General features: G+C 38.5%; 1 protein-coding gene across 3 annotated transcripts; it reads left to right on the top strand.

Annotated features, from left to right (window-relative positions):
• Positions 1-1,356: 1,356 nt before the first annotated feature.
• On the top strand, positions 1,357-17,543 carry ric8b (RIC8 guanine nucleotide exchange factor B). 3 transcript variants are annotated; one of them, XM_027161491.2, is made up of 10 exons: positions 1,357-1,573; positions 4,038-4,085; positions 4,668-5,285; positions 7,414-7,508; positions 10,333-10,483; positions 10,591-10,686; positions 10,805-10,949; positions 11,303-11,447; positions 12,308-12,427; positions 16,030-17,543. In XM_027161491.2, the coding sequence occupies exons 1-10, from the start codon at positions 1,490-1,492 to the stop codon at positions 16,139-16,141; spliced, it is 1,614 nt and encodes a 537-aa protein (XP_027017292.2). In that variant the 5' UTR covers positions 1,357-1,489; the 3' UTR covers positions 16,142-17,543. The 3 variants fall into 3 exon arrangements, with proteins under 3 accessions (XP_027017292.2, XP_027017293.1, XP_027017295.1); XM_027161492.2 differs by lacking the exon at positions 1,357-1,573 and adding an exon at positions 3,418-3,943; XM_027161494.2 differs by lacking the exon at positions 1,357-1,573 and adding an exon at positions 3,655-3,677.
• The last annotated feature ends 74 nt before the right edge of the window (positions 17,544-17,617 follow it).

Here is a 17,617-nt window from a genome sequence, read left to right as displayed (position 1 = left end):
CACTACAACTCTTTATAAGCATATCCCTATCCCAAATTTGTGCAATTATGTCATATGTGTCATATGCTAGTAGCATCATAATACAGACAGTGTGATACCAGATACTCTGATACCAGATACTGTACCAGTATATGATACCAGATAGGCTGGTTTGAGTATAAGAGAAGCTGGTTTTCCAAAGGTTACCCAGAATCATACAAAACATTTTAATAATCTGTTAATGATAGAAGCCAGAAAGTCTATAATAACTCAAATACGCCTCTTTTTTATTTTACTGAATCAATAAATCAGCATCTCAGAAAATACATCACATCAAACCTTAAGGAGGATAGGCTACTACAGTAGAAGACCACATCGGCTTCCACTCCTGCTCACTGTAGCCTGCATGGTTTTATGTGTTATGCTGCAGCTACATGCATCTGACAACTTCATACATTTTGAAATGAAATAATCTGCTTTGACAAACAGGTTAAAAAAATATATTACAACAGTGAGAATAAGACCTAATACCCAGATGGATACGCTGCTCCCATATGGAAAAACACAGGTCCAGCTATTCAAACTGGGTAATAAAACAGTTTCAGTTCTTTAAGAAAATAACATGCTAGTAAGGCTATTATAAAATAAACATTTATCAATCAATTAACTCATTTAAAAAGCTGGAAAAATAATTTACCAGCTGGCAAATATGGTCTAGCAATTTGACCGGTGTTTTGGTTTGGTTAGGATTTTCAGCAGGACTATCACTATAAACTTTATACTGTTATGTATAATATAAAATATATCATTGTAACAAGGAGCCATAACATTCAACTAGTCAGTATAGTTTGTCATCATTAGGAATAAGGCAAATTTTCCTGTGTCGATGGTAAAAGAGGCACAAAAATTTCATCGGTGCATCTTTTTGTTTTGTGAATCATTCTTGTGCTTTCACTTTTCTAAGTGATTCTGGTTAAACTAGTTTGAGTAACTGGAGTGAATAAGAAGCTGTACTTCAGCCATGTTATTTATTTATTTACATTATGACTAAAGAATTCTGGGTATTTTATTATCTTTGTTAAAATAGCTATTTCTAGCATCCAAAATATATAAAAAAAAAAAAGCCTGAAATAAATCTTTTTAAGCTATATTCTTTATTGAACATATAGTTATTTCAAGATATTATGCCATTATTTCAATTTGTTATCATGTTATATACATTTGTCGTATTGATCTATCAACCAATAACAATTTATTATCTGATATCTGATATGATCCTATAGCGATAACTTAAAACCCCATAATAATCCGACATACTAATAACTATGATAATAGCTATGATTTGTACGCTTGGGTACGTTGTTATGTCGGAAGTCACGTGACTCTCCCTGACGTGACGTTTTGCAATGAAAACTTGAACACAGTGAGGTTTGAGGAGACAAAACCAAAACATCCGCTGCTGCCAGTCTTCAGACACTGTTCTGTAAATTGAGGTTGTCAGCATCCAGCCATGGATCTGAGTAGAATTCTGATGCATATTGAAAACGGGAACGATGAGGAAGTTGAAAAGCGTTTGCAGGAATACAACGCAGAGGTAAGTTTCATACAGCTAGCTATCAGTTAGTAGCTTAGCTAGCAAGCTGCTAGCATGCTACTACTGATAGCAAGCTGTATGACAGTACTGACTCACAGGGTTACTAAACTCATTACTAATCTGTGCATATTTATATTTATATAATATATATTTATATAATTAAATATGTATATATATTATTTCACCTTTGTACTATCCTTAGCCGAAATTTAAAGTATAATTAAAGTATATGGAGCAATGCTACACACTTAGCTTTACCATGTTAGCTTGCTGTTATCTAATCAAATCTAATCAAATTTTATTTGTCACATACACAATCATGTATGTACGACATGCAGTGAAATGCTTTTTTGCATCTGTCCGGTATATAAGCATAAAAAAGGACCAATTTAGGATAAAATGAAATTCGAAATGCTTTTTTGTAACCAAAACCAAAAGGAGATAGAAAAGAAAAAAAAAAGAATAATTACTATATAATACTATTACTATACTATATAACTATATAATACTATTACTATACTATATAAAAACTATATAAAATATGAAAATATAAGTGGAAAAATAATGTATATACGTATACATAAATATACATATACATGAATGTGTATGGTTTATAAAGATTGTCCTTAAATTGTCCATGTGCAGTATGGTGTGTATATAGTGTATAAAGTGGCATTGTGCTGTGTCAGTCCCGAGTTAAAGGTGTCAGTCCCGAGTTAACGTGTCAGTCCCGAGTTAACGTGTCAGGCCCGAGTTAACGTGTCAGTCCCGAGTTAATCTTAAGTTAAAATCATTTTAAAGTTCAGTTTGTTGCATGTAGCTTACTGTGTATCCTGTTCACTTTTTAGTATCAGAACATACCCGAACTCTAATAAAGTGCTTAATGCACTTGCATATTTTTTGCCGTTTTATACAGGAATATAGTTACTGACTGCTACAATCTGGCAATCGAAAAGAATAGCACTATTCTTGCCAGTTGATCTCATTTGCAGTTACAGCTCAGGCTCTTTACTTATTGTTCAGTTCCTGACTAGAGTTCACATCTTTAAAAACCCAACAATGCTTTGCCAATAAATCAGGAGGTGAAGCGGCTGGTGTTGCGGTGCAGTCAGAACAGCCTAGAGCTAAACACCCTCAAAACTGTGTTGATGATAGAGGACTTTAGGAAAGACCCCTCAACACTACTCCCCCCCATAATATCCAACAGCCCAGTGTCATCTGTGGAGGCCTTTAAGTTTCTGGGCACTACCATTTCCCAAGACCTGAAATGGGAGTGCAACATAAACTCCATCATCAAAAAAGCCCAGCAGAGGATGTACTTTCTACGCCAATTAAGGAAGTTTGGTCTGTCACAGGAGCTGTTGATGCTGTTCTACACTGCAGTCATTGCATCTGTCCTCTGCACATCCATCAGCATCTGGTTTGGTGCAGCAACAAAACAGGACATGAACAGACTGCAACGCATAGTAAAAACAGCAGAAAAAAAATATTGGTGCCCCCCTGCCCACTCCTCAGGACTTGTACGATACAAAACCAAAAACAGGGTAGGAAAAATCACTACAGACCCTTCGCACCCTGGACACCTCTTTCAGCTCCTCCCTTCTGCCAGGCGCTACAGAACTTTGTTTACCAAAACTGCCAGACATAGAAACAGTTTCTTTCCCCAGGCCCCTAATCACCCTGATTAACAACTCATCCGAATTATATTCACTGCTTCATATCTACAAGTACTGCATTATCAGAACTGCTGCATAATGCACAAAAGCATAATATTACACAATATTGTTTTTTTATATTGTTCTATTTGCACTACCATGCACTTCTCACACTTTATGTACATAACTGACCAGTCATATATCCTGTATTCATATTTAATACTCACACTGTCTATATTCTATCACATCCTCTGCATTTTCTTGTATAGTCTGTATTATCTTTTCTTGTATAGTATAGTGTTATTTATGTCTGTACTTTTGAGAGTCACAAACAGCTGGAACCAAATTCCTTGTGTGTGTGAACACACTGATTCTGATTCTGATTCTGACGCCAGAGCTGTAATCGGTCTATCGACTGAACTGAAATTATACACGACCAATAGGCTAAAGTCAGTATAAAGGCTAAAGTATTTTAAATAAAGTAAATATAAGGCTAAAGTATTTTTATTTTTTATTTTAATTTTTTAAACGAAATGACATTCTCAGTTTACCTCAGTTTTAAAGTGACTACTGATTGAAGATGTTGATAGTGTGCTGTATGATTTTATGCTTTATTATTATTTATTATATATTTGTTCTAAGTTATTTGTATGCAAAATGTGTGCGATTTTTTTCCGATTGAGTGGTCACCACATCTTGATCATCAACAGCCTCGGTGTGTTTCTCAGTCATGTGACTTAACCGTACATAATGTAAATTAGATGAGAATCAGTATTCTGGTATTTCATGTTGCATTTTTTCCCTTTCAGAACTCTAAGACTTTTGCTTTTGACTGCAAACAAGAGGAGGCTCGAATAGTAAGTATATGATTGATGTTTTGGGTTGAGGTGTCCTGCATTGTAATCTAATGAAAAAAGGATGTTTTCTCATGGCCAGATTTGTTGAGTGAAGTTTATTTAGAGCTACTTGGTTTTATAACTGACAAATTTAAGCAGACCATTAAAAAAAATACAGGACACGTTTGCTGAGGGTTGGAAATGTGAGTTTTTCCATATGGAAAACAAAAATGGCATGCACCGATAAATGCCAGAGCACAGTTAATGAATAATTAAACATCAGTCATTAAAAAAGAATGAGTATTTGTGCTGCACAGGCGGCAGGCATGGTGTTGCAGCAGGTTTTGTTACTGCCTTATAGCACCAGGGTGTGTGACATGATCCTGGGCTTAGGTAACTCTCTCTGTGCATTTGAACATGTTTTTCTCCATATCTGTATGCGTTTTCTCTCAGTTCTTTGATTTTAGTCCATATGTCAGTGGGTGGATTACATGGCTTCTAAATTGTGTGATCACATCAAAGGCCAACTTAGCTTGTTTTTAAATAAGCTAGTTATGTAAATGTGTCACTATTCCACTGTTTGTCTGTGTTTCTCCCCTGCAGAAGCTGTGTCAAGGCATCCTCACAGTGCTCAGACAGCCTGTGCGGCCCCAGTGTCAGAGCACCTGTCTGGAGACCATGCGCATCCTGTCTCGTGATAAGCATGTCCTTGGGCCTGTTGCCACCCACGACGGCATTGTCACTCTTGCACGGCTGGCATGCGTCCCACTGCCTGATGTCGATGTGGAACCTCTGGAGAAATCGCTCTCTGCGGCCGAGGAGCGGGTAGTGGTGGAGGCGCTCAAGTGCATGTGTAACGTGGTGTTTAACAGCATAGCAGCGCAGCAGGTGGGTGCAGACGTGCAGTTGGCACAGGGTTTGTGTGCCCGTCTGCGCAAGCTGACCGTCTCTAAACATGACGTGGAGCTCTTCTCTCTCCGTTTGCTCTTTCTGCTTTCTGCCCTGAGGCCAGACGTCCGAAGAGCGCTGCATGAGGAATCAGACGCGGTGGAGCTGCTCATTGGTATACTCGAGCGCACCTTGGATGTGTGCTGGGCGGGGCAATACGAGGTCGCATGTCCTGACTCTCAGGCCCCACCTCTTTCTTTAGAGAGGAGCGAGCGGACAATGGAGACACTTAAAGTTCTGTTCAACTTAACTATGGCTAACTCCAGTGATGAGGTGAGAAGCCTGTAGGAGCACCTTCTTCAACTCTCCTATAAATTGTAAATTATTATTTTAATTTTTTTTAAGTAAAGCTTATTGGTAACGCAACTTTTTATAAATTATTTCTCCAGACAAAATCATAATCAGCTAGATAACCAGTAGTAAATTTACCTTGTGTCTTGTGGACAGTCAATATCTGTTTTTTAGGTTCTGATATGGAAATCTATTCATATGACAGCAGCACAATGCAGAACATCATGCAGACGCAAGTTAGGTGCTTTAGTTAATGTTCACCTCAAATAAATGAAATGGGACAAATCAGACACTTTGACTACGGAACAGTTGTTGCTGTCCGACAGCCTATTTATGCATTTCATAAACCTTTACAGAGATTGGTGTTATAAACAAAAAACATCCACTAAACAGTAGTGCTACAGATGGAGAGGCCTTGGTGATGGGAGAATCACAAGTTTGGTGATGACAGGAAGGGAATGGTGGCTCAAATAACCTCTGGTATGTCAGAAAGCAGACAACTAAACCACAGTAGACCAAACGAACCCTAACTTTATTATTGCATGAATAAGCAGAGGAGCCAGTGTTCCCATTAAAGGTGGGGTCTCTGTAGTTTGAAAGCCAATGTCGACATTTGAAATCACCAAAACAAACACGCCCCTAACCCAAATGGGTCCCATCCCTGTATTGATAGCTCCGCTCACTCATACATACGTAACCCAGGTACATACGTAAAAATGGGAAGAAATGTGTCTTTATCATAGCTGAAGGGAAGAACAATACGATTGAAGAGAAACAAACAAGCAAAAATGACACACAAGCATAATCATGCAAAGGACGGCATATATTAGTTCTGTGTAACAATGCAAAACCAACGTTACTCACCTATCGAGAAGGAAAAAAGCAACCTCGGTGTCCCATCGCAGGCCTTCCTTCAGTTCTTTCCAGCGCTGGAAAGCTGATCCTATATTAACACAGGTCTTACTTCTTGTCTTATCGTAAGCCTTTTTTCGCTTTTTGTTTTTATCTGCCACGTTAATGTTTTAATCGCGTTCGGCTAATGTCACACATGCGCACTGAACACTCTCTCCGCAGAATATTGACAAGACACGCCCCTTTCTGCTCATTGGCTACACGTTTGTTTTGTTTGTCAGCCCGACTCAGCTTTCTGAAGCATTTCTCAAACAGCGTACACCCCACCTTTAAAGTGGCTAGTGAAAAAATACCAGCCAAAATGTTTCCAAGAGCTTGGTGGACACATTAAATATTTAAAAATCCTCTGATAATACATATTTAATACAACACAGTTCTTTATACAAACATTATACAAATAAATAGAAAGTAATTTTTTTTGATTAACAATGCATTCATTCCTCATTAAAGTGATGATGTGGGGGAAATGTACAGCTTGTACAGGTTGCTGTGCAGATTTTCCGGCCCTTTTTCAGTCACACACTTGATTTACACTTTTAATAAGTGTTACGTATAGGTGTAAAACAGTGATCTATTAAAATAAAATATGCTTAATAGGTCAATATTTAGGGCTGTCTTGTGCAAATATTTCCATGTATCATATTTACTGCTAAATAGCTCAGCACCTTTAGCCTGAAAAGGTGAATTCTGCTTTATATACGCACACCTTCATATCTTCAGCAGCATTAGATTGTCTGGGTATAATTACAGAAAACGCTTCTGTACTAGGTGCTTTTTTCTGTATTTAATGGGGACATGCGTCTGTGTTGTTTGGAGAATTTTAAAATTTAATTTGTCAGATACACAATGCAACATGAAATGCATTCGGACTGTCCGTGTCTCAAAAGTAGGATTTAAAAAAAACAAAACAGAATAAAATGGCTACAATAGAAAATTAAATAAAATTATATTTAATGGCAAAGGGGGAAAAATATACAGAAAATATCAAAATATCTATATATGAATATGGCTTGGTGCATACTACGTACATACACAGAATACTGAATGTGCAAATTTGGGTTATTTTTAGAGAAATATATCTGGTAGCCAAGCATTTTGCATCCCTAGTGCACAACAGCCGTGCATTACTTTAGAACCAGTTTATATATTTATATTTATGTAGTTAGCTCACTCTGTGCTTGTGTCTTTATTTCAACAGCACAATGATCACCAGCTGAGACGTATCACAGCCATAATGAGGCACGTTCTGATGCTGAGGGCTCAGACCGAGGAGAAAACCGAAGACGTGCACAGGTAGGTTCTCCTGAAGTCCTTACCTCTCACACGTATCTCCATTCCTGTGTTTGCATGTTAAAGGTGCCCTTCCACACAAAACCGTTTTTACTTGTATTTTTTAATATGTGTTAGGTCCATATGTGTTTGTGTTGTGTCAGGAATGTGAAAATGAACTGCTACCTCCCCGGTCAGTTCTAGCCACTGAAAAGAAATAAGCGGAGAAATCAGGTCAATTAGAAAAGCTGCTCAGTGTGAAGTGGAATTGACGAGCTCATTACTATTCATGATCTCAGTGAGTTTCCTACATATACAGCAAGGATGGCTGAACGTCAATATACCTGAAGAAGCCATTTTGCCGCAATTCCAGGTGATTGTAAACAAAGTTCCTCTATCCTAGGCGACTTATTGCGCTGGGTGAATGAATAGTCATGCTCTCATATCCTAGCGGTTAGCCAATCGGAGCCAAGCAGCATAGCTCATTGAATATTAATGAGAACTGGCACAAATCGAGCTGAGTCTTCCTGCAGGCTTTCTATACCACACTAGAATGGCTTGAAACAAGGTAATCAAGGCATTTTTTTCCACAAAAAATGTTAGAGTCCATGGTAAACTTCAGACATTACCACAAAAGTAATGAAATATGTGTGGCAGGGCATCTTTAAGGTGAATTATAATAAGAACATTCTAATCAGACTTCGTAACCAGACGTGAAACTTTTTTTTAAAGAACGTTCTTTAATGTTCCCATTAATGCCCTTTTATGCGTTATGGTCTATACAAACACAAAACTGCTTGTTGATCTGTCCCTGTCTAACAGTCTGGTTAAAATCTAGTCACTGTTGTTTGGCTGGATGGGCTTGACTCACTTCGAGTGTGTCCACCGACACCGGGTTAGCTTGGAGCTTAGTCGAGGCATGTAGTTTCTAGAGGTGCTGTGACAGATTGGAGTCGCTGTTTATCACAGTAGATAGGACCTTCAAACCAGAAAGACACAGCTTACATTTGACTAAAAGGTTTTTGTCTTTATGCTCAACTAAAGTGAAATAATGAGCATATTTCCACTTTGGAAATGCTAGTAGTTACTAGTAACGTGTTATTGCCCAACACTGGTTTTACACATGGTTAGTAGTGCTATATCAAGAAGTCAAGTCAAGAAGCTTTTATTGTCATTTTAACCATATATAGCTGTTGCAGTACACAGTGAAATGAGACAACGTTTCTCCAGGACCAGGGTGCTACATAAAACAAAGACAGAGCTATAAGGACATAGTAAGTTAGTCCTATAGATACATAAAGTGCATCTGTGCAACCTGGTGCAAACAAGGACAAGACAAACAACACTGTGCAGGACAAAAGACAGTGCAAACAAAAAATACAAGACAATATAATACAAAGATTGCTTGTGAAGAAATACTGGAATTATTATAGTTACCATTACAGTATTACAGCAGCAGTTACATGAGATATTGTAAAGTATTGATATATCAATTTTTGAGATCTTTATCAAACTGGGTGTGTATACTTTTACACGAATGAATTTCAGTTCACTTAAAGAGTGCGGCAGTAAGTGTGAGAAAAGGGTGTCATTTTTCAGTGATTAATGGTGTCCCTCTTTGCCCTGCATAGACAAGCTAGTGCATTCTGATTCCCTGACCCTGTTTGTGTGGGTTTGACTCATTGTGTGCCCAATAGCTCAGTCGCCAGTCTTTTCACACCTCTGGAATGTCTTGCTTTCTTGACACAAACACAATGCATTCTAGCACTCTCTGGCCTCACCGACTATATTCTGTGCCTTTTTAAAGCAGATTGAATATGCTGAAGCAGACTTGAGCACTAGTAGCTGGGCTTTTGTTATTCAAATAAGATCAGGGGTTGACTTTTCCCCGGGCCTTCGCCGGCTTTGCAAAATGCCCAGACATGTACATTCTAGAATGCAGTGTTAGCATGACATGTTAGTGTCTGTTAGATGGCTTGCATGTAAGTTTAAACAGTTTGTAAAGAGTTTTGCAAATATTTATTCAGTCTGATTGTCTCTCCTGGCACGGTTTACAGTGTCAGTACGGATGAATTATAATGAGATGACAGCAAGCCAGAAAAAGTACAAATCACTGAAGCAAACTTTTTTGTAAAGGGTTATTACAGGGTGAGGAGGTATTACTTCTAAATGGCAGTATTTATAAACTTATAACATTCATTCATTCATTAATTTTCTGCCGCTTATCCGAACTTCTCGGGTCACGGGGAGCCTGTGCCCATCTCAGGCGTCATCGGTCATCAAGGCAGGATACACCCTGGACGCAGTGCCAACCCATCGCAGGGCACACACACACTCTCATTCACTCATGCAATCACACACTACAGACAATTTTCCAGAGATGCCAATCAACCTACCATGCATGTCTTTGGACCTTGGAGGAAACTGTAGTACCCGGGGGAAACCCCCGAGGCATGGGGAGAACATGCAAACTCCGCACACACGAGGCGGTGGCGGGAATCGAACCCCCAACCTTGGAGGTGTGAGGCAAACGTGCTAACCACTAAGCCACCGTATATATTTATATATATATAAAAATGTATTCTTTGCGATTACTGACATCGCAATAGTGTATATTCAGGGTATATTCCCTGAATAGTGTATACTCACATTCTATACATTTTGCAGCTTTAACATTTAGAACGATTCCATTTCTTCTATGTCTTTTGGTTGGATTATCGGTCCCTGGCATTCATAATGGTGGTATTTGGCTTTCCATTAATTATGGAACTGACTGTTTGTAAATATAATCACTTTTACAGTACTCTAATAGTAATCATCAATTATTCTGTCCATTAATCTCTAACAGTAATGCCATAAATCTTCTGAGCAACCTTCCCGTATCCTGCTTAGATGTCCTGGTCGATGTGCCTGTACAGGGAGGACTTGAGAAATATGGTGGAAAGAACATGGATATTTTGCAAGTGCTTCTTGACTTCATGGAGAAAAGAATAAACAAGGTACTGAAACAGATATAAAGCTTTAGTAACAAGATTGTCTCTTCCCCCCCATATGCCTGTAGAATATGCAGGGTTTATACAGGATTTGTATTTTTCTGTTTTCTCAGGGCTCAAACTACAAAGAAGGCCTGACTCCAGTGCTCAGCCTAATGACTGAAAGTTCCAGATACCACCGGGAGATTCGCAGATACCTCAAAGCTAAGGTACCGTTTGCACGCTCCTTTGTAACACCCTGCTGTCTGCTCGGCAGTCGTCCACTAGAGCGAAGTTTGTACCCCATTTTCATTCTGCCTGTTCTAAATGAAAGTGTTTAATGCTCAGGTTTTACCACCTCTGAAAGATGTAAAAGTGAGACCAGAAGTGGGCAGCACAGTGCGTAACAAACTGGTGCGCCTCATGACCCACATAGACATGGGGGTGAAACAGGGAGCCGCCGAGTTTCTTTTCGTTCTCTGCAAAGAAAATGGTGAGTGTCGGTGTGTTTAAAGGCAGGATTCCACTTTAGGAACCTGGAGGATTTTATGGTTCTAGGCCATAGCTTTAAGAACATGTTTTATTTCCTGCTTTAGATTAGGTGCAATGCTGAGCATGATTGCATATTAGATATAGCCTAGTTTGCAGCAAAGTTGTCAAATGCATTGTTTAAAAGAAAGATCTGTAATTTTGTGAATGATTTTAAGCTTTATGTAAGTGAAAGACTTTAAAGTTTTGAATAATTTTCTGCTGAATAAATCATTTTGAAGCTGCAGAAGGATTATGATCCCTCCCTTGGTTCTGTGCTGAGCCTTTTCAATTTTTGCTTTTCTTACCATCCTGCAGTGGACAACCTTTTGAAGTACACTGGCTATGGCAATGCTGCGGGGCTTCTGGTGGCTCGGGGGCTGCTGGCAGGGGGCAGAGGAGACACTGAGTACTCTCCTGATGAGGATTCAGACACGGAGGAGTATAAATCAGCAAAACCATTGTAAGTTATCAAAACCATCATACCATACCAGTGGCAAAAAATCTAATGTGTTACAAATGTCAAATAAGGCCATGTTACATGTTAGTATGTATCTGTAATCATACATTTATGAAACAGCATTGCAGTCTTCCTCTTTCTTCTTCTTTTTTCTTCTTCTTTCCTCTTTTTTCTTTCTTCTTCTTTCCTCTTTTTTCTTTCTTTCTTCTTCTTCTTCTTCTTCTTCTTCTTCTTCTTCTTCATGAAATTCAGCTATTATTTTCAACACAGACACAAGTTAAAAGCAGCTTCTTATAGAAATTATATTATATAGTTTGATTTCCTGATAATACACTATATGGCAAAAGGTTTGTCGACACCTGACCATCACAGTGTTCATAGTACCTAAATATGTAGAAGAGCTTTTTATGCTCTATCATTCCACTTTTCCGTCACTAGAGTGTTTATAAAGCCCCAATGCACAAAGCAAGTTTCACGTGGTGCCAGTTTTTGATAGGTAGAATTCGAGAGTCCTGTTCAGAGCCCTGACCTTGTCCCCACTGAACATCTTTGTGTTTATCCTAAACGCTGACCTCAGTCCTTGCCTTCTCACTACAATGTCAGTACCTGACCTCAATAATGCCACAGAGGCTGAACTAGATTCAAGGCCTTGTAGAAAGTCTTTCAGTATGTTTATAAATCATCAAATGGAAGTCAATCTGGAATGCAATGTTGGGAAAAGTACATTCAGGTTTTATTGTCAGGTGTCCACAAACATATGGTGTGTGAAGTGTATCACTGTTATAATTCGTTAAAGAATATATAGGGTATAATTCATCTTGTCTCATGAATCACTCCCCCCTTCCCCCACTTGTATCTTTTAGCATTAACCCTATCACAGGCCACATAGAGGAGCCAATGCCAAACCCAATTGATGACATGACAGAGGAACAGAAGGAATATGAAGCTCAGAAACTTGCAAACATGATTGGCGAGTTGTCAAGGTGGGTCCCATGAGTGCTGTTGTAAATGCTGATTTTAGATTTGGGCAGATTATGCAGTTAGAAAGGACATGAGTTTGGAGGCACTTGATGAAGCTCTAGCTGCAGTAATACATATAAATCTCTCTCTTGCTCTGTGAGTAATCTTTATTCACAGCAAGATTTTTTTTTCTAGTAAAAATAATACAGGAAAGAAGGAACTGTGCTTTTTAAAGCAGACCAAGGACCAAGTTTCTACTATAAGAATAATAATGATTATTATTGTAGTTTTGTTCTTTGTAATGATTATTATAGATTTTGCTTCCTAAGTTCAGTTCAATTTGGCTTATATTGTGTCTTTGATTGCTGAATTAAATGATCATTATAAAAAAAAACATTAAAAAAAACAGTCGATCAGTTGATGCAGATTCATCTCTTAAATTTACTGTGGTTTGCAACCACTGATGAAATTAATTGTTTATTTATTAGTGTAGAATGCATTATATGTCTAACCATTCCAGATCTTTGCAAATGAGAGCCTTTGCACACTGAGCAAGTGCATCATATTTCTACTACTCTTCCTCTCTCATTAGAGACTTTGGTAAGAACAGACTGCCTCCATGTTGACCTTTTGGTCAATGACTGGCAGCAAAGGCTAGAGAGGCTTCAGTATGAGGAGCTGTTGCGTTGCTCTGAGCACGTTCCTTACCAACCGCTTCATTAAAGCAAGAATCTCTCGCTGCGTCTTTCTGCCTCATTTACAGCTTGCCTTCCTCTAGACTGCAGCATTCAGCAGGAGTCAATGCAAGCTGCTGTCGCACCGGTCGCCACATCAGTCCTTCTGCATTAATTACCAGCTAATTGGCACACACACAAGCTTTTGGTCCTTTGCGCTCCACATTCAAGTCTTTTTATTATTATTTTTTTTTTGTAAATACATATACGTGTCTTTTGTACACACTCGCTGTATTCAATAGACATGGCAAACATTATCCCAAAATAAGAACTGAACAAAGGCTCAATTTGTGTGTGTGTGTGTGTGTGTGTGTGTGTGTGTGTGTGTGTGTGTGTGTGTGTGTGTGTGTGTGTGTGTGTGTGTGTGTGTGTGTGTGTGTGTGTGTGTGTGTATGTGTATGTGTATGTGTGTGTGTGTGTGTGTGTGTGTGTGTGTGTGTGTGTGTGTGTGTGTGTGTGTGTGTTGTATACATGTTTATACTGTTTGTGAGGACCAAAAGGTCTGATAGGATGGTGTAAAATGTGTAAAAATTTTATTTATAAGGATTAAATCAGGCTTTAGATCCTTTTAAGACGATTACTTGACACACTATGAGAGAGTCCCAGTAAATCTTAGTCGACCTTGCATTAACATTTTTTTTTCATGTTAGATTATACAGTGAAGAAAATATAAAGGAAATTATTCCTTAATCAGTGTAATTTGGGCTTCTGATTTTGTAAACTGAAACATTCTTTGTGAGCTTGAGATATTGATGATATTATTTTTCTGTCCTTTAGCATGTTTTGATTAAGTATTGTCATTGCCACATTGCATTTCTAGCTGTCTCATGTCTCACGTAATCCTATGTCGTCCCCTCAATGATGGCATTTAGACGATGAGCACTACATGTAAATTGGCTCACTGCATCGTAAAGTCACATCATTCCTTCTAAAGCTGCATTCACACGTACAGTGATTTCATCGCTGCAAGCTGCCAGATGCTGTACTGTGTAGTCAACAGTAGGTGTTTGCCAGAGTAATAACATTTATCAGTGGGTGTCGCAACTAGCATTCTTTTTAAAATAAAAATAAAACATTTTCGAAGGAGTTTTGGAGATTTTGGACATATTTGCATAAAGTTTTTTCTTTTTCTCAGCTTTGTTGTGAAACCGGTCACGCCCATGTCTAGTCACCAACCATCATTGGAAGTCGGCAGATCTCCGTGATAATGAATGTCCTCAAGTCTCTTCATCATTGTTAGTCACTGTGTGCATGAACGTGGCCCAAGACTATCAATCTCCGTCTCGACACAGCAAATTACAGTGATAATCTGGCTTAAAAAAGTGCTCTGACCACTGAGATAAAGGTCCTCACAAAGATATAGAAACATGAGGGAGGGGGAGAGCGAGAGAGAGATGTGGGGTGTTGAATAAGTTTGCAAACACAAGAGGACATCATTGTTGTTGTCCATCTATAGTGTGGTTGAGCCATAATGAGCAGCGTGTGCCCAAGAGAAGCAGATTCCTTCCTCGAAAGGATCCTTCTTTCTTCTTTCTCCTCACCTATTCTCTTCATTGTAGAGAAAGGAGGTGATGTGGTGAGGGCAGAGGGACAGTCACCAGTTCCCCCAGTACGGCTGCTCAGGAGACAGCTCAGTGCCTTGCAAGAATGTTCCCCCACCCTGCTACTGCTTGACTCGCTCCAATTAGCACTGACTCAGACCCACCCCTAACACGCTCACTCATACTCATCCTTCTGCTCACTACTTCATCATCTGTGGAACGAATCAGTAGGTGTGATTTTTATGGACAAGTGAGGCATCGTCGTTCTTCTTGGCAAGCAGAATCATTGTCCAGTTCATAAATGAGACAATAAGAAATCAGCCTCAGACAGGTGTATTGATGTGTAGTAAATTTATAGAAATAACCTGTGTCCATTTCAAATACAAAAACCAAAGGTATAAATCACTGAACATCTTTCTTAAAAAGCAATCTGCATGTTTTAACCTTTTTTTGTGTGAGTGTACATGAGCATTTGTGTATACATCAGAAAAGTGTTTACACTTGAGAAAAGTGCAAATTTACCACAAATTTGTGAATCACATCCATTAGTCCATCATTTATTTGCTTCACATCCCAGAAATGGATGTCATTAAGCTTATTTTTTCTTTTTCTTTTTTTTTTCTGTCAATCTTTGATTCTATAATGTTGTGATAATCTTAAGGTTTTGCTTTGATTGGATAATGCTCTGATGAATCATCTTAAGCTGTGCTAGTGACACATAGTGCAGATATAATTGGATTAGCGTGAAGGAGCAGCCACAGCTTTGAAGAGATTAGAAGGAGTACTGATCCTGTAATTAAACTGCAAAGCGGGGGGAAGGTAAGGCGTGCACAGCTAAAGGGCTGGGTTCAGGGTCTGTGTTTGAAGGGCTATCTTCGGGGCCATGATTCTAAGGGCTCTTGTGTAGCCGGATGTGAAGGAAAAGAAAGATGTCCTACACATCAACAGGCCTCTTTAGAGGAAGAACCTCAATGGTATTACAATGGGTGACACAATGGCTTGCATTCAAAGAGCAGGTGGGTTGTAGGGACAAATTGGTGGCTTGAAAAACCACATTCATGAGATGTGAGCGCAACAACTGCATCAAATGATTATCCCAGCTAGCTAGCTGTTACTATTGTCTTAGTGATTGTATCCTATCAGTGATTTGCACTATTTTGTATAGACGATGTGTATACGGGAAATGCAACTAGAAAATATGTACATGGAATTGTTCTGCATCATGTATTTTACAGGTTTTTCATGCATTGGGCACAAACTATAATCGCTATTCACTGATTATTGGAAACCATTTGTAAATAATAATTCACAATTCAGTAAATGTCTGACTGTGCGCTTCTCTCCCTGCAGGCAGCAACTGATCCGGCCAATGGGAGTGAGGAAGGATGGCACACTAGCTCCCCTAGAGGAAACGCTACACACATGCAGAGTTCCAGAGTGCAGTGACTCGGACTCGGATTAAGACATGCCGAGTCTACTCACTTACTCACTCACTCACTCACTGAACCTCTATGTAAAGAGAAATAATCTAAAACTATTTTGTATTGTGTTTGTGTTAGAAAGTTTTGTTTGTGACAGTTTGCTTGTTGAGATGTTCTACATCCACGCAAACGAACGATCTAGAGCGGAGTCACAGCGTAGAATCAAACGGGCACAGACTACTTTGAGTCCAGCACAAACATTTGTTGAGATTTAGTTTCTTTTGTTTTGATTTTCTTCTCAGGTTTAATGCTCGGTGACATCACCCTCGATCATAAATTTAACATTTCATCTCAGAAACCAAATTTAACATTTCCTCTCAGAATTCATGCTGCCCGAAGGAACACATTTTATTACGTTCTTCGGGTTCCTTACTTCTGTTCCATGTGATGGAATCCGTACATCTCAGAGCGAACTGGGAACTGTTTCCACTGTCCTATTCAGAACCTTGCTGTAATCCAATGTTTTTCTTTTTTCTGTTAGATCAGTTGGAAATTTACTTTACTTTGCTACATTTAGTAATCATTCCTTACTTTCTGCGAGGTGCACTAAACTGTCACAAATCATTTCTGTGAAACAGGGATGAAGAATATATAGACTGTTAATATTATCTTATGTGTAAATAGGACAGCTAGCATGGGCTGCTCTTTACCACTCTGGTGTATGTGTCTTTTACAGACAGCCGGTGAGCTGTAACAGATATCAATCACCATATTGTAGTCAAATACGAAAGACTAAAGGTGAACTTTGGCTATCGCTGAATGTTTATCACTAATGTGGCTTTTAGAACACAGGTACATACAGACCAGGGTAGTCTTTATAATTTAAGCATGACTTCATTGCTTTAATATTACATTTGGACAATCTTAAGGATATCAAATGTTTTTTTTTTTTTTTGGGGGGGGGTTGTATTAAAGAAAGTCTTAAGATTTTTTTTTTTAAACTTTAAACAAATATTTGTTCAATAGATAAATAATACTAAAGAGAATGTATCCTTAAATTCAGTGTGTAAAAGAAAGATTAACTGTCACTATGTACAGTAGAGTGAGTCCCACATGAGCTGTAGTTCTGTTCAGAGGCGTCTATTTGTCTCGACAGCCTTATTTCTCGATTGAGACACCATGAGTCTATTTCCTTTGTGCTTATTAGAATCTGTAGAAAGCTGTATAAAACATTATACACACACACTTCGATGGCCTTACTGTTAAAGCTCATGTTTGTATTATAGTCCATTATTCAGCCCGTTTCTCTGGTAAAACAATTTTATTTTCAGAATAATTGTAAATGAGAGAAACAAAGCCATTTTCATTGTAGACGGTTCACTGATGAGTTCTGTTTGTGCATACAAGTTATAAATTAAAGCAAAACTGCGTTTGTGAAGTAGATTTCTGTTATTATTATTATTATTATTATTATTATTATATTATTTAAAAGGGAAAATCAGTCAGTCAAAACCTAT

This window comes from Tachysurus fulvidraco, chromosome 13 (genome assembly GCF_022655615.1).
Source record: "Tachysurus fulvidraco isolate hzauxx_2018 chromosome 13, HZAU_PFXX_2.0, whole genome shotgun sequence".
Taxonomy (NCBI): domain Eukaryota; kingdom Metazoa; phylum Chordata; class Actinopteri; order Siluriformes; family Bagridae; genus Tachysurus; species Tachysurus fulvidraco.
The sequence above is the reverse complement of the archived record's forward strand: the minus strand, read 5'-3'. Positions and strand labels throughout refer to the sequence as shown.

Coding starts and splice junctions, on each gene's coding strand:
- ric8b (XM_027161491.2), top strand. CDS start 1,490: ATGGATCTGAGTAGAATTCTGATGCATATTGAAAACGGGAACGATGAG. Junction 5,286..7,413: donor TGGCTAACTCCAGTGATGAG/GTGAGAAGCCTG, acceptor TTATTTCAACAG/CACAATGATCACCAGCTGAG. Junction 7,509..10,332: donor AAAACCGAAGACGTGCACAG/GTAGGTTCTCCT, acceptor AATCTCTAACAG/TAATGCCATAAATCTTCTGA.